The sequence below is a fragment of the Equus caballus genome, chromosome 22 (genome assembly GCF_041296265.1).
Source record: "Equus caballus isolate H_3958 breed thoroughbred chromosome 22, TB-T2T, whole genome shotgun sequence".
Lineage (NCBI taxonomy): Eukaryota > Metazoa > Chordata > Mammalia > Perissodactyla > Equidae > Equus > Equus caballus.
The window spans coordinates 25746583-25773887 of record NC_091705.1 but is presented as its reverse complement, the minus strand read 5'-3'; the positions used below and the strand labels follow the sequence as shown (position 1 = coordinate 25773887).

The following is a 27305-nucleotide window of genomic DNA, read 5'->3' as shown; positions in this document are numbered from 1 at the left end:
CCTGCTGATACCTCGATTTTGGACTTCTGACCTCTTGAACCATGAAAGAGTAAATTTCTATTGTTTTAAGGCACATAGTTTATGGTCCTTTGTTACAGCAGCTCTGGGAAACTAATATAGGCAGGTGAGTTACCTGCATTTTACGAACGAGAAACCTGAGGCTGAGGCATGAGGTGCCCTCCCCAGGCTCACACAGTCCCTGGGCTGCAAAGGCAGGATCTGAACCTACTGTGCCAGATTCCCAGAGCCCTGTGCTCTTGGCATCTACATCCTGGCCTGCTGCTGCAGTGGCCTGCCCACATAGCCGCCCATCGTCCAGTCTCAAGTTGAAGCAGCAGGATTTTACGCTGCTTCTAAAAATGCTGCCCTCACTTCACTGAGGGAAACGGGAGGCAGCCCAAAAAGCTTCATCTCCACCCTCCTCTGGACTCCAAGTTACTGCCTGAACTACCGATTTTCTTTCTTCCTTTTCTCCTTCCCCTCCTTCTTCTCTCCCTTCCCTGCCTGATTCTTGATGACTATGCGTAGCCTCCTTAATCTCACACTCAAGATACCAGTCTAGCCCCACCCTACCTCTCCAGTTCACCTCCCACCTCTTCCCAAACAAGCCCTTCTCCCAGTCAAATCCTCCTGAGACGGCCCCTCACTTCCCTGCCTCTGCGTCTCCCCTCACAAGGTTCCCTTGGTGCAGAATGCCCCATCCCTCAAGGGTAAAAAATCCACTCCAAGCCCAAACTCAGACTCCACCTCCTCCTAGCACATCCAGTCGACAACACTCCGCTCTGACTACACACACACACTCCCACAAACATCCGTGAGCACCTGATCTGTGCCGAGGAGATGGAGGGCCCGGGACATGCAGTGACCTCACTGTCTGGTAAGGGAATGAGAAATCATGACCAGAGTGTGGGGAACTGGGAAGCAGAGAAGGAAGCAGCACAGCCCTGCAGGACAAGGCGGGCTGTGTCCAGGAGAGGAAGGACAAGGGCCCAGAGCCCATGTACAGGCTGGGAGGCCGAGAGCACAGGTGCCAGGAGGCAGGGAATCCTGCATGAGTCAGGGGGAGACTTTGGGTGAGGTAAAAATGGGGGCCAAGTCATGGAGTATCCATGCAAGCCACCCTGAAGTCTTGATCCTGTCCACCTGGGTGTTCCAAAGTGTAGCCCCTGCCCACTTACGTCTGAATCACCCAAGGAGTTTGTTAAAATGCAAATTCTTGGACGGGGATGGGGCCCAGGAGACAACTTTTAGCAAGCTCCCTGGGTAATTCCAGCGTACCGTCAGTTCTCCAACCGTAGAAGAGGAGAGGGTAGGGGCAGATTGAGGGGTCTGAAAGGAACACTTCTTGATCCACTCTGCTTTTTAAAAGAAATTGGTAGCACTAATCTCACATCTGTCTGGTTTTGGGGTCTGCTTCCATGGTGGACACTCGGTGCCATCTACTCAGCAACCACCCTCTCTTCTTCCTTCCTAACAGAAACCCACATTGGTCCAGTAATGGGCAGTAATGGGCTCAAAGAAGGGAGCCCCCTTCCCCCCAAGGAGGTCCAATCCTTATTGGACCCCTTTGTTCACTCCCCACTTCCCCAGACTCCTTTGTAGCAAGAAATGGCCATGTGACAGTTACGGCCCATGAGACAAAGGGATAGTTTGTGTGGAGTCTTCCGGGAAAGGTTTGCCGCCGTTTAACACGGGCAGAGGTGACAGAAAATCTGCCTGGCTAGTGCTGCTCCTCCTCATTTTAGACCCTGGGTGTGTGATGAAGGGCCATCTCATGACCAAGAGGCAGTAAGCCCAGTAAGGAAAAGCTAATGTGTGGAGGGTGGCAGAGCAGAAGGATGCAGAGAACCTGGCTCTTGAGGACATGGCTGAGCCACTGCTACAAACCCGCACTGCCCCCATGCCCCGCCACCCCAAGACTTCTTGTCCTGAGATTATTAGAATGTGAACACCTTGAGGGCAGGCACTTGGTCTGTTGCATGCACTCCCAGTGCCTTGAGCGGTGTCTGGCACACAGCAGGTGCTCAATAAATATTTGTTGAGTAAGTTTTGAATGGATAAGTAGATGTCTTTACTGTTTATACCAGTCAGTTGAGTCTTCTGTAGCTTGTAGTCAAAAAATCCTGACACCAATTCTGGTCTCTCTCCAGTCCGACTGAGAAAGTCCTAAGAGCAGGACAGTGACTGGGTGCCACTGAACGCTGCACCCCACGGGTCTGGCACAAGGCCCGCAGCTGGCAAGAATCAGCAGCTATTTCTCACAGGAGTCCCCGACACTGCCCTGGGCCTGGTTTTGGGAAAAGCTGGATGCCAGAGCTGGATGGTTGGGTCTGCGAGGTCCCCTCACCCAGATCTGTGGTGAGAAGCCCCTGAAGCAGCTGATGAGACCTTAAGAAAGTCCACTCTGGATCTCCCACAGCAAGTAACATCCGGGGCCCCAACCAACTGCAGGCTGAGAAGGTGGAAGCTGGCACAGGCGTTGCCATTAGACTCTTCTTGAGGTGGAAAGAACGAACTTCTGAGAATAGCCAGACCTGACCTCCACATGTCATGAATTGAACCACTCTGGTCAAGTCCCAATTCTAGGTGTGACAGCCCTGACAAGAGGAGCAATAAGGGGTGAGAACAGGGCACGAGCAGCTTCACACAGACAGGACCTCTGCAATGATCTGGTCCTGCCCCTTTGTTTCACAGATGGGAAAATGAGGTCCGGGGAGGGTGGGCAACTTGCCCCAGGGCACCCAGTGAGGGATGGCATTGTCTGTGAACTCAGGTTGGCTTTAATCTTAAGAGGTTTGGGGGTGGGCACCGGAGGGGAGATCCTCTCAGTTCTGCCAATTCGCAGGCAGAATTGAGGATGAACATGCAGAGATCTACTTTTCTGAAGGAGAGGGTCCGTAGTGTTCATGAGATTCTCAGGGGGTATAAGACTACAGAAGAGTAGAGAGGGTGGAAGAGGCCAGGCCAAAGTCACATGGCAAGTCACAGCACACCTGCAAGTACCGCTTGTGTCCTGGATTTGCTGCCCTACACTTCCTCCCCATGGGAAGGGCCGTTTTCTTCAGTGCACCAGTGCGCCAGATGGGCCTGGTCAGTGGGAGCACCATGGTTCCCAACAGGCGGAGGCTCTGTTGTCCTGTTGGCATTGTCCATGGACAGTGACAGAGAAGAACTAGGGACGACCCTGGAGCTACACAAAAACCAACTCACTCTTGAACTGTTCCCAGAAGGTCCCCAAGCAAGGTGAAGGCCACAGATCCACGGCTCCCAGAACCTAAACACATTTCCAGTAAGACACGCTCTGCTCTTTGGTTCAAATTGTTGATATACATCATGCTCGAGTCTTCCAAATGTTTCCAGACTCCACTGGACACCGTGCTGGCCCGGAAAGGGTCAACTCCCAAAGCAAATGAAAGACTGATTGAACACAACGGCAAAGTATGAAAATTAATCGAGATATTTAATAGACAGTGCAAACCATAATTTCATCTGAATATAAATGTATGCACATGTTTCCAATGAGTTATCTATCAGTTATCACAAACAGCAACAAGGACCTTAGAGCTATGTTAGAAAAATGTATAGCTGGAATTTAACTCTAACAATCTCACTTGCTCTCAAGAGAACATCATTCATTTCAAATCAGTATCACAAACTCCAAAAGACCAGGGGAGTGGGAGTGAGGAGTGGGCCAGAGTGGTAAACACAGGGGCCAGTACACAGTTGATGGACAGAAATACAGCTCTCGAGGAAACCCAAATCAGATGATTACAGCTAAGGACAAGGAAAAGCCTATGGCTTTTAAAAAACGACTTTCTGCCAGTACCATACAAGTCTTACAAAGAGATGTACGACAAGTCAACTGACTTAAAAGGACAGAGGCTACATTTTCAGATCATTTCAACTGCAAACGGTCGACCCTTTCCATTGAGGTTCAGCAGTGAAGTTAGCGTAGTCCAGAAGCTCAATGTTGGATTTGCAAATACAGTTTATTTTACAGAAATTCAACATTATAAACAGCAGGCACCTCCCACCCCGCCCGCCCGCCCCCCTCCCCCCTGCCCATACCGCTGGGTGCAGACCATGCTATGCAGAGAGTGAGCAGTGATGCGGCCCTGCTGCTTTGGAGGGAGATTCGAGAGCGATGGAATCTGCCTGCACCACGTCCTGCCTGCCCCGCACACGCACACGCCTGCCCGCTGAGCAGGCCACCAGAGTCTGTCTGGGCCCAGCCCGCGCTGGACCAGTTAAATGGTTCCAGCCCAGTTCTCCAATTCCTTCATGTCGTCGTCTTCCTCTTCCTTCTTCTTGGCTGTGTGAAGAGAGGAAAGGCTATTTAGGAGGCTACTTAGAAAGGCTATTTTGGCTGCGGTGCTCTCAACACATTCCAGCTGGGGGCCAGGGCTGTGCTACATGGTGTCTACAAACAGCCCTGCCCTTGCAGCCAGCTTGCTCTCCAGGCCCCCAGCAGACTGCTCCTCTGTGCCTGAAAGCTGCAACATAAAACTCCAGATAACCAGGCACACTTTCCCCAGCACCTCCCCTCCACTCGCATCAGGACCAGGCAAAAAAGGATTCTATGTTGAGCTCTGTCAGGATTCAGGCAAGGCCTCAGTCCCAGAGCACCCAAGGTCAGGGAGAGCTGGAAGAAGCCCAGCAGAGATCTAATCCTCCCCAGCACCCCCCTCTACCTCAAGCGGCTTGAACCATCTCTATACACCCTCAGGCGGCTTGCTGGACAGCGTTTGGACCTTTGCCCACACCTCACCCAAGGCAGCTGACCCAACTTGAGGGGCCATGTCCCTTGACACATGGGAGAGTGAGGTGACAACAGCCTGGTCACACTGCACTCCCTGTGCTCTCTCTCTCTATGCCAAATCAAGCAGTTCTGTGTGGAATATTTCTACCTGAGGGTGAAATAAACGGGGAGCCTGGGGTGCTGCTGAATACCCACAGTGCACGGGACAGCGCCCCCGCCTCCAGCTCCCCCGCCCGAAGAATGATCTGGCTATGTCAATAGTGCCAAGGTTAAGAAACTGTTACAGAAAGAAACTAAGAAAGGGCAGGTGACATTGTCTCTGGGGCCATCACAACAGATCCCACCTGATTCTCAATCTGTGGCAAACTCAGGATCAAACTGAGGCCAACAACCACCAGATTATCCACCACGTGCTGTCACGGGAGTATCCTGACTCTAGGTAAGTACTCACTGGGTTTTGATGGTAGGCTTATAGAAGGAACATTTGGTAGAGGGACTGTTTCAGGTCCACTGATTTCCAGCAAATTCTTGTCTAGTTCCTCCTGTTCTAGTTCTTCTAATTCGGCCATGAGTTCGTCCTGGTAAAAGGAAACACAAGAATGAGAGAGAAGTCCCTGGGAATCCCAGCCCCTGCAGCTGTACCTCTTACCTGATGGCTCAGAGGACACACGATCCTTCTGAGGTGAGAGGGGAAATGAACTCCAGGTCCACGCCCTGTGACTCTAACACTTCTACTGGTGAACCTAACACACTAGGGAGCAATCACTGATGCCTACATCTGGTGACCTGCCCCAGGCTGTGAGCATCTTGAGAGAAGGGATTGTGTCTTTTCATTCCTATTTATCTCAGAACTGGGCACACTGAGGAACGGTTGCTGAATTGAAATTAACTTGACTAGTCCATCAAACTCCAGTCTGGAAACATGAAGACCCTGGTGCTGGGAGCCAAGGGTCAGAGCTGCAGGCTGTTTTCTCAGCTATACTGTGGGAATCAGAGAGCCCAGGGAATGAGGTGGAGCAGAGAGGGCCTGAGCTCCAGGACACTCACATCTAAGGCAGAATGAAGTACCTTTAACAGGGCCCGTTACTGTATTTTAAAAAGCTAAGAGACTCAAGGTCCTAAGGGCTACAGCAAAAATTGGTAGGTGGCCAAGTTCCAGGTGGATCCCTCAGGGGCCAGGCGTAGATGCTCCTTCCTTGGCTTCACCTTTACCTCACGTCAGAGTTGTCTGAGGGCAAATCCTGTAAACTTCTCCAGGGCATGATCACCTTGGCTGCTCCAGCTCTGAGCCAAGGCCCAGCACAGAAAGGTGTAGGGCAACTACCTGCTGAGACCAACTATTGACCTGAAGCCTGGTGAGGGGTCCCAGCGAAGGTTCCTCTACTCCACCTAAGCTTCTGCCCTCAGAATCCAGAACTAGGGAGGGTTAATACCATGCCCTGTCCATGTCCAAGTCTCTGGAGGGATCTACAATCCACATACTCCCTGCCAGGGCTTTCAACAGCGCATCAAAGGGCAGCCCAGGTGTCATTTGTGAAGCTCATATGACCTGTGTGAAACCACTCACCTCATCAAACTCTTCTCCAAACCCTACAGGTTTTGAAATAGCTGTTGAAATCTCCTCTGCAAGTTCTTGCTGGTCAGCAATGTCCTGCATTAACTCATCAACTTTATCGATGTCCCTTAAATGAAATGGAGAGATGTCGTATCAGATGATCAGTCTGTGTAAAGAGGCTCCGTGAAGTGGGATAAGAAAGCCCGCTCCACGCGATCTGCTTCCCAGCCCCACCCCCTGCAATTACTCCCTGTGAGGAATTACTCTTTTGTCTTTATTGTCTATATTTATTATCATTATAATACAGACAATAAAAATATTGTCCATTTCTATTCTCCCTTTAAAACAGAGAATCACAAAGTCAGGGGGATGAAGCGTCCTTAGACATCACCCAATCCAACACCCTAAGGAAACAGCACTAAGGGAAGTTAGGCGCCACAGTCATGGTCTCTCATGCAGCTGGTGAACATGTCAGATGAGAGACCAGGGGACTTGAACTCCTGGGTCAACAGCTCTTCTTCAAGCTCAGGGGCAACTCTGTACAGGGAGAGGTAAAATCACAAATCATAAAATATAGCCACTTGACAGGCCCTTCTCATCTACTCAAATCCACTTATGGCTCCTCTACTAGGCCCCAAAGGAAAGGCAAACATGCAGAATTATTTTCTATACACTGTCAATTGTATAAACAAATAATTCATCAACATAGTATATACGCATATACTTCAAAGCACGCATAGTATTTACTGAGATGTGCTCTGTGCTAGGCATCTGGGAGAACAGAAATGAAGCAGACAAGGACCTCACTCAGGAAGCTCAGTCCAACGAACATTCACATTCACCCTCAGACAACCCTTCACTTATTTAAAGGCTACTTTTCCTGCAACCCTCCATTTCTAGAGCAGGCATCAGCAAACTTTCCTGTAAAGGGCGAAAGAGTAAATATTTTAGAATTTGGGGGCCATACGATCTCTATCACACACACTCAACCCTGATGTGTAGCACAAAAGTAGCCATAAACAACATGTAAATTAATGGGCACAACTGTGTTTCAATAAAACTTTATTTACAAAAATAGGCAGTAGGCCCATAGGCTGCATTTTGCCAACCCTTATTCTAGAGCATGAGTAAGTACCCAAAAGTAAGCAAAAGGGCTCCAACCACCCCCAAATATATGCTGCCAAGTTCAAGCACTAAGGCAAACACAATGATGTTCCTGGGAGAGGCCCTCATTTGCAGCCTAGTGCTACGCTGGCCTTTAATTACAACTGTAACAAGCTTGGTTATCTAATTTCTTAGGCCACTGTATATGAGAAGCAGCCACATGAAGGAAGGACTGTTAAGGTCCAGAACATTGTCAATATGACAGCCAAAGCCTGGGAGCAAAGGAAGAGGTAGAAAATTCCATCAAAAGCAGACATAAGAACAAAGATCTGAAGCCCTCAGATGTACCACACTTTTCAGGGCCCCTGACAGCATCAGGAAGAAGGCACAGACATTGATTCTAATCCTAATTCTATCCAAGTTCATGCATAACCCAGGGCAAGTCACCTCCCCTCTCTGGGACATGGCTTCCCCACTTAATAACCAGAGTCAGAGGACCTGGGTGAGAGGTCCTATGCTCATCACAATAACCCTCAATTACTCAGAAAATTCTGTTTCATTCCATGACATCTGCTTCTGAAGGCAGCAGGGTACATAATCCATTTTAGAAGGAGTTCCAAAAAAGAATACAAATGAAAACAAACTCAGCTGCTTGACTGGGTAAGTCAAGGGGTCTGCTAGGGCCACGGCCTGGGCTCAAGGCATTCCAGGGCCAGCACTACCCTGCCGCACAGGTGCCCCCTCCAACAGCGGGTGGCCACGTACATGTTGTCGTGGGCAGCCTTCATGGCCTTGGCGGCATAGCCCATGTTCTTGAGCACCTCGGTGTTGGTGTTGGCATTCTCCAGGGCCTCTCGCTGGAACTCGATGGTTGATAGTGTGCCGTCGATCTGTGCCAGCTGCTTCTCATACCTCTTCTTGCGTTTCAGCGCCTGGAGGGCCGCTGCATGGGGGAGAAAACAGGGTTTCAGAGAGCCCAGACACAGGGTATTGGCCTAGAGTTCACGTGAGTCTCCTCCCTAATTGTAATGATGCCCCTCGGTCGTTGCCTCTACTATCAGAGAGGGTTAGTAATCTCTTCTACACAAAGAGCACATTCAATTGTCTAAGAAAACTATACTAAATTCACACACTTGAAAATGCAGCCAAGCACACAAGCAAAAGTTCGCACTCTCTGGAAACGGCCCCCACACAAATCAAAGCATGGAGAGGCGCCCAGACGAAGAATGTGCTTTGAAGTCAAAGTGTCTTGGCTTCAAACGCCAGTTAACAGACTTAGGTGAGCTACTCAGCTTCCCTGACAAGTTCCCTGATTGTGAGGAACAAATGAGAAAATATATGTAAACACCTAGCATACCAGTAAACAGAGTGGACATCCAAAAAAAAGCAGCTCTAATTATTATAAGCAACTTCAAAGTATTATTTTATGCCAAGTAAATTACAAAAGTAATAAATAATGACTATACCAAATACTGGAGTTGGGGTTAAAATGCTATCACACACAGCTGACAACTGTACACTGTTATAATGCTTCTGAAAAGTAACATGACAACACATAGCAACAGCCATAATAATGTTCCTGCCCTCTGACCCAGTCATTTCCTTCTGGAAATGTATTCAACAAAAGCAAAAAGGCCCATGCCTGAAGATGGTCTCTAGCGTTCTCTATCATAGAAAATAACTAAAACTAAAATAAAGATAACTCCCTGCCAGGGATAAAATCTAGAGTCTGACCTTTTGCTCAAGCCAACGTCATCCTGTTTCTCGGCCTCCTGGCATGTTACAGCTGTAGAGATCATCTTGTTTTAAGGTCCAATCAGGGCAAGCAACTTGACCAAGGTGAATCTGTGGCAGAGCACAGGCCAAAAGCACAACTCTGTACTCAAAACCCAGGCTTCCCTCCCCTTACTGTCTTAATTCTCTTCTTTATACTATAAATGATCTTTAGCACATATCTTAGACGGGCATCAAAGCCAGGAAGGAGGCTTAGCACAGACTCAAGCAGAAGGAACGGGCCGAGTCAGGGAAGCTGCCCAGCCCCTGCCTTGGCCTGGACAGCACTAGCCTCACACATATGCACCCATGCACACGTGCTCCCCCATCCCTGAGCTCCAGACCAGAGCGATCTCCTGTAGGCTGTAGGTAAGAGTCAATCACCTCCCCACAAGGGGCTGTGGTTGCTCCGTATGTCACATGAATAGGTCCCATGCTCCTTCCACTCACACTCCCTGTTAGCCTCGGATTCTGTCCTGAAAGCCGTCTTCCAAACGAAAATGGCTTTGGCCTGCATGTAAGCAGTCCTGTTCCTCCAAAGCAGCAGATAAAACCATCAGGAAAAATCCTCCCAGCCAAAGGATAAAGCAGGCAAAAAATCTGAAGAACAATGAAATGTGCCTCATTAAAAGCTGAAAAAACCATTCAATCTGATATCTCCCTTGATTCTGGTGTGAATGGCCAGAATGACCTAGGACTTCAAGAAATCCATCCTGTAGTCACACCCAGGGGTCCCCACGACCCTTAATGAACATCCTCACCTTCTGCAAGCACTACGTCATGCACACTATATAAATACCTCACAACAGCAACCTTTTAAGGAAGAAATGACCACTCTTTTTAGCAGATGAAGGAACTGAGGTTCAGAGAGGTTATGTAACTCAGGTCACCAAGTGGTAAGTGACAGAGAAGGTATTAAGCTAGGTGTGGAACTCCAAAGGCCATACCCCTGCCACTGTAACTGTATGCCTCCACTTAATGAAAAAGACTGGATCCTGCCCTGGAGGAGTCATCCAGTCCACCAGAGAGTGTCAAGGGGACTGTGGGAACACAGAAGAGGGAGTGCAGATCCAACCACGTCATTCCTTTGCTTAAAAACCCTCAACAGGGGGCCGGCCCCATGGCCGAGTGGTTAAGTCCGCACGCTCCGCTGAGGTGGCCCAGGGTTTCACAGGTTCGGATCCTGGGCGTGGACACGGCACTGCTCATCAGGCCATGCTGAGGCAGCGTCACACATGCCACAACTAGAAGGACCCACAACTAAAATATACAACTATGTAATGGGGGGCTTTGGGGAGAAAAAAGAAAAATAAAATCTCCAAAAACCCCAAAAACCTTCAACAGCTTCCTCTGCCTACAAGACAAAGCCTCCACATGGTTTAATGTGGCCTGCAAGGTCCTGGGGGAGGCAAGGGACTGAGATTCTCTCCACAAGGCAGGTTCTGGGAGCCCCAGCACCCACTCTAAATCCCTTTGCCATCGACCATCATGGCAGAGGGAAGATATCCTAGGAGAGTGCTGGTAAGTGCTCAGGGCCTGGAGCTGCTTCCTCCATGACTTCCTTGGTGCTGTGTTGCGTTTCCACAGAAAGTGACCCAGACATACTCTAATCAACAAGTGATTCTCAAGTCTGCTCAGACCAGTGTCCCACAGGTGCCCCCTTCCCAGGTCCTCAGCTGTTGCCACCTCCTATGCCATAGCCCAGCATATAACAACTTGTCCACCAGTTGAGATTCAACAAGGCATTCTGAGTGCCTCCGGTGTGGTAAGCAAGCAAGGTGCCGTGGCAGTCCCATCCACCTCCTCATTTAATCCTCCCACACTCAGTCATGGGCAGAGATCCCAGATCCACGCTAACAAGGAGACGGGGGATCAGAAAGGTGAAGCGGCTCACCCAAGTCACTGTGCCGTTATGCGGGGAGGGGAGAGCTAAACCACTGGCCTGTGGAAACCCCAGGCCTCTGCTCTTCCCACTGCAGGCTCAGAATGATGTCAAGTGACACTGGGACAGTTCTCAAGAACCAATACTGAGATGACATGCTGTCTTGCTTTTCAGTCTCCTGAGTGTAGTGCAAGTCTTGATTTTCTACAGTCAGTCACATTCTGATTTTTAAATCAAATTTCTATTTCCTTATTAACACCTTAGATTGAGAACTGCTTTAACTTTCTTCCTAATACATTTTTAATTGGCAGTGACTCCTTGCATGCAAATCCTACAAATTCTCAGACCTCTATCCTAATTCGAAAATCCCCCAAGCAATAAATGATCTGTAAGCACACACCCAAACATACCAGGGAGGCATGCAAGAGTCCTCCATGAATGAAATAATGTTTGTATTATTCATCTTTGCAGACCAACATCCAGCACAATGACTAGTACACAGTAAGTGCTGAATCTCCAATTTCATTTGTTTTTTAAGTTTTTCATATATTCTGTGCAGGGTTCCTCACATGGGGTACACTCATAGTTTATCTCCTGTGTACCTGTGACTCAAAGGAGAAATGATAATGTCTCGTTGAAACACCAACCAGAACAATCATTTGGTAGGATCTTTTCCCTGCATTCCTCCTGGCCCATAAAAGAGAAACTTCTGTAAGCACCTGCCCTTCCCTCCATCCTCACATAAGGTGTGCCCTCTCTGAGACTAGAAAAAGGTCCTGAGCAAACAACCTGGCCCTCCAGGGCTCCCCCTCCTGCCTGCAGGGCTCACAGTCTCTTGCTCTCCACGCAGTGAACTCTGCAGGATGGTGTCTGGCAGGGACACTTGAGTTGTTTACCCCAATCTAACTCCTGTGCGTGTTTCTCAACTAATTGAGAACTCAGAGAGGAGGGGTACACAATTAATCTCCTCGTTCCATACACACTTCATAAGTAAAGTACCCTTGAAATTAGACATGGGGTCAGCATTCGGGTTGCAAGAATATATGTAAACATAAATATTCACAGCGCTTGAACCACTCTGTATCTTACAAATGCGTCACACTGTGGTGAAGTATAACTTAGGGCAAACTAAATGAGAAAAATGCCACTCCTCCTGCATACTGTTACACTTACAGTAAAACATCCTCCATCCAAACCTTATTTCTGACCACAGAAATTTGCTTCCATATGTAGCCAAAGTCCAAAGGGCCAAGCCCAATGTTTTTACATAAATACATGCTGGCTATTAGTGCCTTATACTTCCCCAAATTCCTGATGGTTGGATTAAAAAAGCAGATACTAGATTCTCATCACAAGAAAAAAAACTGTTACTATGCAAGGTGATGGATGTTAATAAACTTATTGTGGTAATCATTTCATAACATATACCTATATCAAGTCATTATGCTATACATCTAAAACTAATACAATGTTATATGTCAATCATATCTCAATAAAACTTGGGAAAAAATGAGTTAAAGAAGAGAAACAAGTACTGGGTTAACAAAGAGTTCATCTAAACCAAATATTCAAAGAAGGGGGTGGTCCAAAGAAATCTCTTTTCTGCCAAAGAACCCTAGTGTCATTCATGAGCACAATGGCTTTGACAAGTGAAATCTAACCCAGGCCAATAGAAGTTTAAGAGGTTGCTTTTGGATGGGAAAAAAATAGTCCTTGGAATCTCCATATTTAATTACGCCTTTTCTGGTTGCAAGAGAGTAATTACAGCAGCAATTACAGAATCTAATAACCAGCTTTATTGGCTCTGAAAGCTGAAGCAAAAACAACTCCAACCATGTTGAAATAAACATTGGTCTCTAGACAGTTGCTTCATTAGACACTCTGAACAGCTATTTGGAGGAAAAATACAGAACAGATACCCTAGGAAGCAGAAAGACCAGTATAAAAGATGTTCACCCAGGACCAGAAGGAAACTCCTGCAACGCATCTGTTAGCGACTGCACAGAAATCATTTTCAGAGAACCCATCAGTTCAATACAACCAGATAGGACAGTCCCTTCTCCTAGGCAAAGGCAGACTTGACTTCTCTTGGAAGAGTTGCTGAGGAGGGTAAGTTTGACTGCCCTAATCTGGGGATATTCAGCTTAGAGGCAATTAGCCCAGGGCATCTCAACGAACAGTAAAAACAAGTCAAAACTCTACACTCCTTACCCATATAGAGAGATTCAGGCAATGGGGGGAAGGAAGTCCCACTAATATCCTCTCACTAAATGAATGACGGTGTCCACAGTTCTTTCAAAGACCCAAGATTCTACATCTGAATTCAACCAGAAAGCACAAGGGTTGGGAGAGAAGGAGGACAGTCCTGCTTCTTCACCACTCTCAGCACAAACCACACAGCAAACACACACCCACTCCAGAGGGCACTTACACAGCAGCCTGGTCACGGCAGGGGTACTGGCAGGCAGGGAGCCCAGTGAAGTTGAGGGAGCCCTGCTTTGCCTGCCTCCAGCAATCATTCAGATGCTCCTTGCTCATTATACCCATGAGTAAACCTCAGATGATAAGGGTACGATCAGCCAAGAAAACCACATGCGACCCTCAAGCCACTAGTCACTTTGCTGGCCTCACCTGTCATCTGCCCTGTGTATATTGGCAAGAAAAAATTCTACGTCAAAAGAACATTACCCACCAATGTCAAAGAAACCCATCTTCTTGCAGGGACAGTTATTAGTAAGCAACCCTGCATCACATGGCATCAGATACCTCACCAAATCTTGACCAAATAAGAGTTACAATACGGGCATGAAAAGCAGAGGAGGCCTGAAGGACCCTTGGAGATACTGAAGTCAACCCATCTCATTAGATAACTGAGAAAAAATGATGCGCACAAAAAGTGACACAGCTTGCCAGGATCCTGCAGCGAGTTAGAGGAAGAATCAGGACTAGAACCCAGGTCTCCAGCCCAGGGCTTTTTCCATCTCAGCTCTGTTATCTCCAAATTAAGTTGCTATAAATAAACCAGCAGTTCTCCTGCCGTAAGGAAAACAGTCTCCTAACGCTCCTTCTTCCAATTTCCAAACTCTGCCCTTTGCAACCTCCATTTAAAACCTCATGCTGACACATGAAAGAACTGGAAAGCTACCTGATATGCTCTCCTAAGTCCCCAGTTAGAAGAAAAAGAAAAAAGGAAGGAAAAGAGGTGCTAGTCTGCCTGGTTCCCGAGTATTTTCCCCAAGTGGGTGCTACTGATCCGGCCCCCAGTTTCAGAAGATAGAGCAGGGCTGAGCTCTCATTTCTCTACCCTGTATAAAGGCGGCGGAACAGCATGGATCTACAGGACCCACAGAAAGGTCTCAGAAACCAAACTGCACTGCTAAGCCCAGACAGAGGCTGTTTTGTGTCCATCTTTGCTCAGTGTTCCAGGCTCACCTGTGGAAAAGAGGGCCTCATCCTGCAAAAGCCTTGGAAGGCTGATCCTGACACCACTGCGCTTATTCCCACACAGCTGGAAAGTTCAGGCTAGAGGTGCAGACAGCATTTTTCAGAGCAGCCTCCTTCTCTGTGATGTATCTGCCTGTTCCCCTAGTTTGCTCTCCATGGCCTAGAGCTAATGCGCTCCATTTAGAGATGGTAAATAAGTACTTGTGTATGACCAGGAAAGCAGAGTCTGAAACCCTGCGGACTTCATCAGCAAACACAAGGGGAGTACAGGACTTGCTGCAAGGGAAAACTCTAGCAAGAAAGAAAGAAGCCCCTTACCTGTTTAAAAGGGACACAGATGAAAGAAATAAGCCCCCCAATTAACAATCTAACAGAATATCAAACTGCTCCAAAATCATTTAAATAGCACAAAGTATGTTCTGTAAAAGGCAGTGAAGGCAAGACAAGACACCATCAAACAAGCTCAGATTTCAAAATGCTGGGTTACTAACAATGGTCATTTAGGGAGTGGAGTGGTCCAGCTGCAAGTTTCACCTCCACTATCAAGTAAACTCTATGCAAATTACTTCCCCTCACGAATCCCCAGATAATAACAATACTCCCCTCACAGAGCTTTCAGAGGATTCAAATGAGATATGTATGTGAAGCACCTGGAATGGGGCCGGTCATGCAGATGTGCTCAGTAAATGCTGGTCACTGGTATTATTAGCTGCAAGACTTCTCAGAGCCCATTTTAATAGAAAGAGAACCACCACCACTGCCAAAAAAAACCAATATGGGGAAAAACTAATTTAAAAGCACCTTGATTATTTAGCCAACTCGAGCCTTTGGACCTCTTCCTTGATGCATTACCAGCACTAGGGCACAGAGAAGAGCATGAGGTTTGGCCTCAGAATCCTGGCCCTGACACTGACCTGGGGTAAGTTATTTTACCTCTTCATCAAATGGAAAATGGGGAATGACATCACTACCCCAAGGGCAGATGAGAAAGATAATCTCTTTGAAAATACTAGAAAAATGCGAGCATTCTCTCCAGCTTGCCCATTTCTTTTCCCCTTCTGTCTCTCTCTCCTTGCCTGTGTCTGACTTTCTCTCTGGGGATCTCCGTATCTTCCTGTCTCTGTCCTGTGTGTCTCCCTAAGAAAGAGTATACCCCTGTGCCACAGTGGAGAAAAATATAATATGTCACAGCAGCTAACATTTATGAGGGGCTTCCTGGGTGCCAGGCACCGTGACTGGTGCTTTACACGCCCACCAGCTCCTCCCAACAACCCTAGGAGGTAGGCACTGTTATTGCCCCATTTGACTCATCAGAACATGAGGCTCAAAGAGCATATTTCCTGCCCAAGTCACACGGTTCAGCAGTGGCAGGCTCGGGATCAATGCTAGGCTGCCTATCTGCAAATGCCCTGCACCCAGCAGACAGCTGGCCTGCTCCTCTGCCGAGCCCAGGGGTCTGACTGTCCCGTGCTTTCCCCAGCCAACAGACTCCACAAGCGCACAGTCTGGCACCAAGGGCATCTGGAGGCAGTGAGTCTGTCCAGAAACTCTCCACTAACTGGTAATCCACGAGGGTAGGCAGTAAAAGCCTCCGACTGGAAAAAAAATTTTTTTCTAGTGGATTTTAAATTGGCTAAAAGTACACGTGATGAAACTGAACCATTTTATCAGCTCCTCTGCATTTAGGTTGACAATTCAACATAGTTGGGGAGTTTGTAGTAAGTTTTTTCCCCTGTTTTAAAGAATAAATGTCTTCTTCCCTCATGCTGCCCTATGCCTTCCCCAGACCACAAGCTCCTCAAGGGTGAACCCACGTCTTTGCACCCCTGACAGCACTGAGAGAGGAAGGGAAGGCGTGCTCCGGAATGCCCAACTTCCCCCTGCTATTTCTTCTGTGCCCTCTGTCCTCTTACCCCATAATGGCCTCTGGATCTTTTCCCAAGATCTGAAATGACCTTCCCTCTATATTCAAGAAGACCCGGGGACGGCGGCTACAACTTGGTAAAGTATCTCAAACTTCTGTCACTTGCCCACTTGTTTTTTCTGTGTTAACCCCCACTGAGATGCCTAGAACTTTAAAACAAAGGGTCCAGGGGAATGTTTAGGACACAGTGAGCCTGGGACCTCCCCTGTGACTACATCTGGAAGGAGGTAGCAGAGACCAAGAGCAAGCAGCAGATTGTTCCAAAGTGGGCCAGTGGGAGTGGCCTGGGCCATAAGGAGGAAGAGAAAATGGCAAAGGGGAGTCAGGCTCACCTCGCCTATGTGGCTGCCTCCTCCTCTTCCCAAAGGGGCAGCTGATGGCTTCCCATGGCTCTACTGTCGTTGGGTTTAATTCAGGCAGGAAGAGGTGGTGTTTCATTCCCAGACACAGCAGGCAGCCAGAGAGTAGCTCTCAGTGATAAGGGTAACCCAGGGCAAGGATGGGGGAAGTAAGATCCCAGGAAGGACAGTAGCCTACCACTGGTTACTGAGGGCCACAATCAGACAGCCCATACCCTGGGGCCCAAGGCCAAGGTTCTTTCCTGTATGCCAGCCAGGTCACAGAATTTCATTTAAACAGCTATCAGAGGCTAAAACTGAACACTTGTATAGCCCACAGATATGTCACAGCTGTCCCATGTCTTAATATGTAAATTTGAATGTTACATGTTTCACACAAAAATCCAGTTTTGGCTTCCTTTTGAAAATGCAGATTATCTGGCAACACTAAGCCCACACTGCTGTCTGGCAACAATTCAATAGAGCTAAGCAGCAGCCATCCTTTTAGAAGGGGCACGTACTCTCCAGCACCCACCAGTGCCCACATTGTGTGCCTGGCCATGTTACTCACTTACCTGTCCTGACCGCCCCTTAGCACCTGACGTTAACCTTAGATCTGGAGGAAACCATTAGGAGTTACCTGGGACAATCCCTTGCCTTCAGGCAGTTAAAGTCATACCCACTTTAAAGACACAACTGAAGCTACAAAGGTTCAGCAACTTGCTCAAGGTCACAAAGTTAAAGGCAATGGCCAAGGAAGCATCCAAGCCAGGTGCCCTGCCCCGTGGGAAAGTGCCCCTTCCACTACTCTGGGGGAGATTTGTGTCTAGACAGAAGGACCCGTGCAACTTGGGTCCCATGGTCCTGGATTTGCCTTCTAGACCTAATTCTGCCACAACCAAATCATGTCACTGAGCAAGGTCCCTCCCATAAGGCCTCGGACTCCTCATCAAGGACATGAGAAGGGTGAATCAGATGCTCTCTTTACGGTCTTCCTCCAGCTCCAACAATATATGAACCTCTATAGTTCTGAGATTTCCAGATTGAAACAAACACAAAAGACTTTCTGACTGACCCTGTGTGATCTTGAAAATGTAATTAATATCAATACACTCCATTTCCTGAGTATTTCACATAATCGAGTTTTTCCTGTCCAATGAAATGAGCAGTATATCTTTTATCTTAACTGGTTTCACAAACTGAGTTAGGAAAATCAGACTCCTGGCCTCTGAACTCAGCTGCTCCAGCTGGGCAGAGGATGTCAGCACTCAGATTCAACGCTAGCCACCAACATCATTCACAAATGTTATTCAAGGAGAAGAGGTAGTTACAGTTAAAATGTGAACCCAGATGCCCTCACCTTGTCTCTCGCCTCACTGCTGACCTCTTCTCTCTGAAATTCCCCTCCCATCAGCCTTAGGGGATGCCCTAGCCTGGCTCCCCAGTCCCCGCACCCACCTCTTGAGCTTTTTTCTACATCCTTTCCCTCCTCTTCTCAATTCCTAATGGTTGGACTGAGCTCAAACTTTGACCCTGGGTTCTTCTCTCACATACGAACCTGAGCTAACACCTGTTCAGAGCACTGTATTTTATTCCTTCATTTAATCCTCACAATAAATCTTATTAGCCCATTTATAGATGAAGAGGTTTGAGGCTAGAGAGATTAAGTAACTTGCTAACCTCTCAAAGTTTGTGAACAACTAGCAGAGTCAGGATTCAAATCCACAGTCCTCCTGCTTCTAGCCAAGATAAAATGGTAGGGACCTGATTCACCCACCCACTTAAGAGAAATGAAACAATAGTTTTCAAGACATTGGACATCAGGCAAAAAAGGACAGCGATCCCTGAGATCTGGGAAATAAACAAGATGAGCCCTATAACAGCCCCAGTTTATTGCTTTGCGAGTTTCCAGGCCTCAGTGCAAGGAGAGAAAACCCAGGCAGAGGCTGGCAGACTTCCTGAGTTGACAAGATAGAGCGGAGAGTCTGGGGAGACCAGAGCAGCTAGAGCTCACAGGAGAGAGGGAGAGAGTACCAGAGAGGAGAGAGCTGCAGAGGGTCCCTCTCTAGTATTCAGTAGAATACCGATCGGGGCATGTGTGTGAGGAAACTACCTGAGGCCAGAGAAAGAACCACTTGAAAGGATTAGAGAGAACAGTACCGGGTGCTCACATGACGCTGGTTATAGTGGCTGTTCTCAGCCATACTGGAAAACCTCATAATTTAGGGGGCTTTGGGTGGAGTATCAGAAGGGTCTTGTCTCAACAGTAGGGAGTAACCAGCCCTATACCAGATAAACACTATTCTGGGCCCACCTAACAAACCTTAAAAGCAAGACCCAAAAGGTCAAACTGTTACCAAGGAAATTAACTACGCTTAAACAAAACTTAAGAATATTTATAGGAATACAGAAATATCCAATACCCAACAAAGTAAAATTTACAACATTTGACAGCCAATCAAAAGTTATCACGCAAAGGGCCAGCCTGGCGGCACAGCAGTTAAGTTCGCACATTCCACTTTGGTGGCCCACGATTCATCAGCTCGGATCCCGGGTGCAGACCTACACACTGCTTATCAAGCCATGCTGTGGCAGGCATCCCACATAAAATAGAGGAAGATCAGCAGCAGATGTTAGCTCAGGGCTAATCTTCCTCAAAAAGTAAACAAATAAATAAAAATATATTTTTTTTAAAGTTACCATGCAAAGAAGTGGGTGAATACCATGGAAATGTGAAGAAAAATCAATCAATAGCAATTAACCCAGAACTAATACAGACGTCAGACTTAGCAAAGACTAAAGTTAAGCAGACAGGTGGAAGATATTTTTTAACAAGATCTGAAATGAGCTCCTACACATTAAAATTATTGGATGGGATTAACATCAGATTAGACTTTGTAGAAGAAAAGATTCGTAAACTTGAAGACATAGCATAGAAACGATCTAAAATGAAACAGAGAAAAAAGAATTTTAAAAATGAACACAGCCTCAGAAAGCTGTGGGATAACTCCAAGCAGCCTATGTAAGTGTAATTGGAGTCCCCAAAGAAGAGAGGGAGATGAAAAAATATTTCAAGAAACAATGGCCCCAAATTTTCCAATTTGATAAAAACTATAAACCCAAAGATTCAAGAAGCTCAATGAACCCTAGGCATAAGAAATATGAAGAAAACTATACTAAAGCACATTATAATAAAATTGCTCAAAACCAGTGATAAAAAGAAAATCTTAAAAGCAGCCAAAGAAAAAAAATACACATTACATACAGAGCAACAGAAGAATGATAGAGATTTCTCATAGGAAATAATACTAACAAGAAGGCAGTGGGGCACTATTTTTAAAGTACCAAAGGAAAAAAATTGTCAACCTAGAATTTTAAACCCAGTGAAATCTTTTAAAAACAAAGGCAAAATAAAGACTTTGTCAGACAGAGAAAAGCTGAAAGAATTCATCACCAGCAGACCCACAATACAGAATCTTTTTTTTTTTTAAGATTTTTTTGTTTTATTTTTATTTATTTATTTTTTTGAGGAAGATTAGCCCTGAGCTAACATCTGCCATCAATTCTCCTCTTTTTTACCAAGGAAGACTGGCCCTGAGCTAACATCCGTGTCCTTCTTTCTCTACTTTATATGTGGGACGCCTGCCATAGCATGGCTTGCCAAGCGGTGCCATTTCCGTACCCGGGATCCAAACCAGTGAACCCCAGGCCGCCGAAGTGGAATGTGTGCACTTAACCACGGCACCACCGGGCCGGCCCCAAAACAGAATATCTTAAAGGAAGTCCTTCAGGCAGAAGGCAAATGATACCAGATGAAAATACAGCTCTACACAGAGGTATGAGGAGCACCAGAAAGGATAAATATATGGGTAAACATATAAGGCTTTTTAACTATTTAAGTATCTTTAAACAAAAAAAAAAATAATGCAGTGTAGAGTTTTTAAAATATGTAAAAGTAAAACATATGACAATAATAGCACATAAGCCAGGAAGGAGAAATGAGTGTGCTATTGTAAGGTTGGATTTCAAGGACTGAACTAAGGCCACAGCAGAGGGCTGGCCAGGAGAGGATGAACCTGAGACACACCAGGAGGGAAGACTCCACGGGCCTACAAACCTGTTTGAATGTGCAGGGGAAGGAAATGGAGAGGGAGTCAGGAATGACTTTCAGGTTCCTGGCCAGAACAAGTGGGTGGTTGGGATGCCATTTCTCAGAGAGATGAGTGACTTAGGGGAGAGGAGTTGGGGCAGGAAGGGGGGAACCATTCTCATCAGGTCCTTCTATGGAGCTGTGGACTTCAAAATTCAAATTGTAGCTGAAATTTGAATTAACATTCTCTAAATCCATATGATGAAGATTGAGAAGTTCAGGGACTTCTGAGTGGGTCAAATCTAAATAATTTCTTACAAAACTCTAAAGAGCACAGGATTCAAGGGTAACCAAATTGCTACCATTTATGCATGTGCATATCAGGAGAATATATAGGCATATGTTTGTAATTTACAGAGATTATCTCGGGACCTTGGAACTGATTGCCTCTGGGAGGGACATTGAGTGGCTGGGGCAGGGAAGGCACTTTGCAAATTATGTACCATTTACATGATACCTAATCAAAACAAACAAAAAAGTAACTTAAATAAAATAGCCAATTTCTTCCCTATCCCCAGATATGAAAAGGCATATATATTTCAAACAGCAAACATTTACTAAGAACAACTTAACTATGCCTGGCCCCGAAGCTGTAGTCTGGTCCCCCCAGTGGAGTAAAGGAATGGACTGCACTGCCCCCACCCCACCTGCCAGGTCCCAGGCTGGATGCTCTGAGCCAGGCTTACTCGGGGTGACCAGGTTCTTGGCTGGAAGAGAGGGGAAACAGAGCTTGCCCTTGGTTTCCGTTCCCAGGCTGGGATGAAATGTTTCTTTTCCAATTGGCTTTTCTTCCTCTGCTTCCAGCTGAATCCACGCCAACAAGAGCCCCCTTCTGCCTGAGCAAGCAGGAGAGCACCCTGGCAACTGAGATGACAACAGAGATCTGGGGGCTGGGGTCATTTGTGGGAAAGTGAGGAAGGGGGAAATGCCAGCAGAAAAACACTTTCCAGTGTTTTTCCAAAGCAAGAGGGAAAACCAAACCAGCCTTTTCTCTTTTTCAAATCATAGAGACATGATGTGGGGGTTGTAGAGACAAATCACCCTCCTTGCTCAAATGGCAGCAAGTGAAGGAAGGCAAGAGGAAACACAGGAAGCTGGTGCCTTTCTGAGAAAAAATAGTCTTGCTTTGATCCACAAAAAAATGGGGGCACAGAACCACAGAGTCCTGGAACTTTAATGCATATCTCCATTTTCCCACTGCCTGTAATTTTACAAGAATGAGAACTCCTGGAGGGAAGAACTGTCTCTCTCCATGTCCGTACCCTTGGTACGTAGTAGGTGCTCAGAGGGATGGTTGGCTGGACAACTGTACTAGTGGAGAATAAATCTAACCTTGTTTGTACAGGGGAGGAAACTAATGCCCAGAGAAGTACCAGCTCAGAGTAGGTGTTCAGTAAGCACCTGGTGGAGGGGTGGGCCTAGGACCAGAACCCAGGTCTCAGTCCTTCTCCTGCTGGGGCTGGTAAACAATGGATGAGCAGGAGCAGTGAGCTCTACCAGAGAGGAGGAGAAAAGCACAGGAGCAATTGTTTTCCTAAGGACCAACCCCCTCAGAACCCAAGCCTCAGCAAAGAGACCCTGCCTCCCTGGCCAGAGGGTGGAGTAGTAGGCTTGTGATCCAAGCTGGGCCACAGAACAGGCTCCTCCTTGATTACGGTGATTGGTCTAGTCATGAGCACATGATCCAAGCAGCCAATCAGATTCCTTCTCCGGGATTTTTCTAACAATGCTAGGACAGAAATGGGGATAGAGGTACACAGACACTCCTTCCTCCCCAGGATCCAAAGCTATAATTCAGAGCAGCCTGTAATCATGGCCCAGACTCAGGGGAAGTCCGTAAGAATGAGTCACCATGCAGAAAGAGAGACCAGCTCCACCCTGCCATTTCCCACAGTCATGTGAGTCAATAAATCCCTTTCTGCAGAGTAAGATGGTATGAGCTGGCATTCCGTCACCTGCAACTAAAAACAAACTGGCCGACGCAAGAAATGAGGCAGGACAGAAAAATAGCAGGAGAGAGAAGCTGGAGCAAGGCTTCTCAACCTGGGCTCCGTGGATCCCCAACACAACATGGGAAATTTCACACGTACTGTACATGCAGTTGTCTGAGGAAACAGCACTTACCGGATTTGCACAAGGGAATGATCCGCCAAAGAACTAAAAATGAGAGAGCTAGAGAAAAAGGAGACTGACAGTCCCAAAGCCAGGGCCTCCTGATGAGGATCTCAGGAGTTCTTGACTGGTCCACCAAGTTCTGCAGGTCTACCTCCTCACTACTTCCATCTCCCAACTCTGCTGCCTCAGCTTCCTCCATGTCTTTACCACTGCAGCAGCCTCTGCACAGATCCTCCTGCCTCCAGGAAGATAACAACAGAATTGATATTTTTCTTCTAGCTACTCTCTGCCTTCACCAACTTTTGTGCTGGCCTATTTACCCCAAGTTCTGAGTAGGGTGACCATACATCCTGGTTTTCCTGGGACCGTCCCAGTTGATATCTGCTATACCAGAGTAATTATTCATGGCACCCCCTTTCACTCTCGTAAGTGTCCTGATTTGGATGATATATGGTCACCCTGCATCCCAGGAATCAGATGGAACCTCCCTCTTCCCTTTCAACCCAGTCATGGATCCTGTCCCATGGTGGGGAGATGCAAAAAGCGAAGGTTCTGGGATCTCAGAGCAAAAGGAGAGCAGAGCAAAAAGGCATCTCAAGAGAGCAGGGGCATTTCTTCCCCTACATGCACCCTGCTAGTCCACCTAGGTCAGAGGGATAAAGTGGGAGATTGGCTAAAGTCCTATTTATACACACACACACTCCTTCCCACCTTTGGGGGAACTTGCCTCTTATTTCTACACTCACCCTCCCTGACCGAAGAACTAGGTGGTTGGCAATTCTCACTTCCTCTTCCATAGCCATCTGCCACACCTCTCAAACCTGGCAAACCTGGATCAAGGCTGGAACGTGGAAGGCAGCTTCAGCCTCTCCCTCCTTAGGGGCTGGAAAGCCTTTCTGCCCACAGATCACCAGCCTAAGCCACAGCTACTAGCTCTTTGGCATACAGAGGGAAGGCCGCTCCCAGCAGCTGGAGAAATCAAGACCCAAGAGCAAGAGACTGTGTCCAGGTTAGGGCCCTGTGTGGGGTCAGCTGGGTGTGTGTTCCTGGGAGCAAGAGGACTGTGCCAATACTTGCTCATAAAGTTGTGGGTTGGGCTTTGTGGGGACTGGAATGGCCACCCCAAGATATGTCTCTTTGGCATGAGGACTATTTGAGGCTGGTTTCTTTGCAGACAGGAAAGCAACTAAAAAGCAGAACTAAATCTCTATCTGTAAAGGTGCCTTCCTCTCTACCAGGAAGAAGAAAGGAGATGACCTTCTCTCTAGAAACTCTTAATCAATGCCAAAGGCAAGGACTTAAATCTGCATTTTATTGTGCTAGTCTGGTAACCTCCTGTAACTGACTTCCCTCCCCCTCCCAAGGACTTTTCAAGGACTCCTGGGCTTGCGGAAAATGTTTTAGAGGTGCTTCAAACAACCAAATATTTTCTAGCAAGACAGAAGGATTTAAACTGCCCAAAGACCTGTCATGATTGCTTTTCCACATAAGAGTTTATCTGAACCACATGTGGTCTTCAAAACTATCTCAGTGGACTAAAACCCCAACAACAGCCTGAGATCCTCACAGCTTCGGAAGAGAGCTCTAATGAGACTTTTATCCTTGCCAGTCCTCGCTCCGTTTATGAAATCACAAGCCTACCTCACAGAGTCAATGAGAGAAGAAATAAGGAATCTGTTCCTGACTTCAACTTCCTAGGAACAAAAGAAACTGATGGTAGCTCTCTATTTCTGTTCCTTGCAAAACTTTTGAGCAGACAAACAATGGCTAGGAAGACCTCTCCCTTATCCACCCCTCCAAAACCTTTCACTGTTTTGTGATTCAGGTCAAATCTCATTGTAATTAATCTCCTGGGACTAGGCAAATTCTAATGCAGGAATGAAATTAATTTTTATCAACAACTGCTTGAAACAACTGGGCCACAGTCAGGTAACCATGAGGGAGAGTCAGGCAGCCCTGGGTCCATATTCTGGCCCTATCATTTACAATCTGGGTGATCTTGGGTGAGCCTTGAGCTTTAATTTCCTCATTTATAAAATGGTGATAAGACAATAAAATAATCCTGGCATGAACTACAATCCCTATCATCTAAGAAAGGCTCAGCAAACAGCAGGTGAATCAGAATCTATACGAAAAAAAAAATCCCATTTCAGAAAGTACCATAATAGTCATCCCTAAGAGGGTAGTCCCAAGACTTATTAATTGGGTACCTTGGGCAAGTCACTTAACCTCTCTGAGGCTCAGTGTCCATATGGGTAGAATGAGGATAACAACATCAGTATCTCACTGGACCACTGCGAGGGTCAAGGCAGCACACACAAGGCACTTGTGTAGGCACGATACCTGGTAGTAGGCGCTCAATAAATCTTCATTCCCTTCCCCGCACGATACCTGGTAGTAGGCGCTCAATAAATCTTCATTCCCTTCCCCTTCGATATGGCAGGAGTGGAAGCTGAGGCTTAGAAAGTTAAGTAACGTCCCCAAGACTGCATGCAGTTAGTAAGTGATAGAGCCTGAATTCAAACCCAGTTTGCCTGACTCCAGAGCCCTTATTATAATTACTCCCATTTTACAGATGAAGACACAGGCTCAGAGAGACCAAATAACTAATCTTAAAGGCAAACACCAAATTTTTTTGTTTGTTTTCTTTTTCTCCCCAAAGCCCCCCGGTACACAGTTGTATATTCTTAGTTGTGGCATGTGGGAGGGACACTGCCTCAGCGTGGTTCGATGAGCAGTGCCATGTCCGCCCCCAGGATTCGAACCAACGAAACACTGGGCCGCCTGCAGCAGAGCGCGCAAACTTAACCACTCGGCCACAGGGCCAGCCCCTGCAAACACAAAATTTAAGCACCCATCTGCGCAATGATTAATATTGGCCAAAAAAATCCAATGAATAAAAACAGATCATGCACAACAATGAGAATGTTATTAATGCCACGAAATGGTACACTTAAAAACGGTTAAAATGATAAATTTCATGTTATATATATTTTGCCATACACAAAAAAACCAAGATTGGTTCATGAGTTTGCTATCTGGTCTTCCCTGCCGAACACTGTAGCTTATAACCATATATGTGAGAATAATAAAATCAGAGGACTAACTCCAAACTGCACAGAATAACCAGAAACCAAAACACTGAGGGGAAAATCATTTCTATTCCCTTGAACAATACACAACAGTGCTAGATTATAATCTGATTGTTTAGAAAAGAATGTAAAGAAAGGACTGTCAGAAAGCAGGATTCCTACCAAGCAAAGCAATACCTCAAGGGTCCCCCAGCAGTCAATTAGAAAACAAAAAGATAAGGAGGATAAATGCTGAAGATTCTCCAGGCAATTAAAATCCTTAATCCTGGCCACAGTAGCCCCCACACCCCTCTGCTGTGGGGCTCCCAGGGCTCTCCCCTCAGATGACTGACAGCCTCAGAGTCTTCCCTTCTCGCTACTCTCACCTTCCCGACTCCCTCGGCACTTTGGTTTTCCTGGCTCTAAACGTTGAGAGGAATCATCCAATGCTCCTGCCCTCCATTCACCTTCCGCCTCATCACCACCCTCTCCCAACCAAGCTTCCTTCCAAATCCTGCTGAGCACTCCTCCAAAACATCTTTGTACCCCACCAGCCATGAGACCCGGCTCTGATTCTAGCTCTCATCAAATCAAAGTCTGAGTTTCCTCACCTGTAAAATGGGGATGGGGAACAGACCCAGAAGATCAGTTTCTTAGGTTTCCAAGACACAGTAACTCATCAGAATCTGAACAAGGTCAGTTAGGCTGAGCCATTCACCCTTCCTTCTTTCCTATCTACTGTCTACACATGTCCCAAGATATAGCTCTGTAAAGTTCAGATGTCCGAGGGTGTTACGTCTTCACGCTGACCCTGTCTCAGGCACTGGTCTTCACCACCTCGGGAGACTGTTTCTTTAAAGAAAGGAAGTAGGCCTTGTGTCTACTTTGGACATGGCCGTCTCCCCTCCTTATCAATTATAGACCCGTATGCCTTTATTAGCAATTAAAACAAAACAAAACAAAAACATGTTTTTCACACATGAAAAAAGATCAGAAAAGTCCTTCTTGTGTCCGTTTTTACTTATCATACAGAAAATTCTATGGGGTTTCTTTTGCTTTTTTATTTTTTATGGTAGATTGGCCCTGAGTAACATCTGTTGCCAATCTTCCTCTTTTTGCCAGAAGAAGATTATCGCTGAACTAACATTTGCGCCAATCTTCCTCTATTTTTTGTATGTGGGATGCCACCA

General features: G+C 46.8%; 1 protein-coding gene across 1 annotated transcript in view; it reads right to left on the bottom strand.

Annotated features, from left to right (window-relative positions):
* Positions 1 to 3441: 3441 nt before the first annotated feature.
* CHMP4B (charged multivesicular body protein 4B) overlaps positions 3442 to 27305 on the bottom strand; it is a 40977-nt gene continuing 17113 nt past the window's right edge. Inside the window, exons 2-5 of the mRNA XM_023626380.2 lie at positions 8184 to 8361; positions 6327 to 6441; positions 5211 to 5337; positions 3442 to 4312 (exon numbers count right to left, since the gene is read on the bottom strand). Of these exons, the coding sequence (XP_023482148.1) occupies positions 4248 to 4312; positions 5211 to 5337; positions 6327 to 6441; positions 8184 to 8361 (485 nt within the window). The 3' untranslated portion in view covers positions 3442 to 4247. The remainder of the gene's footprint in view (positions 4313 to 5210; positions 5338 to 6326; positions 6442 to 8183; positions 8362 to 27305) is intronic.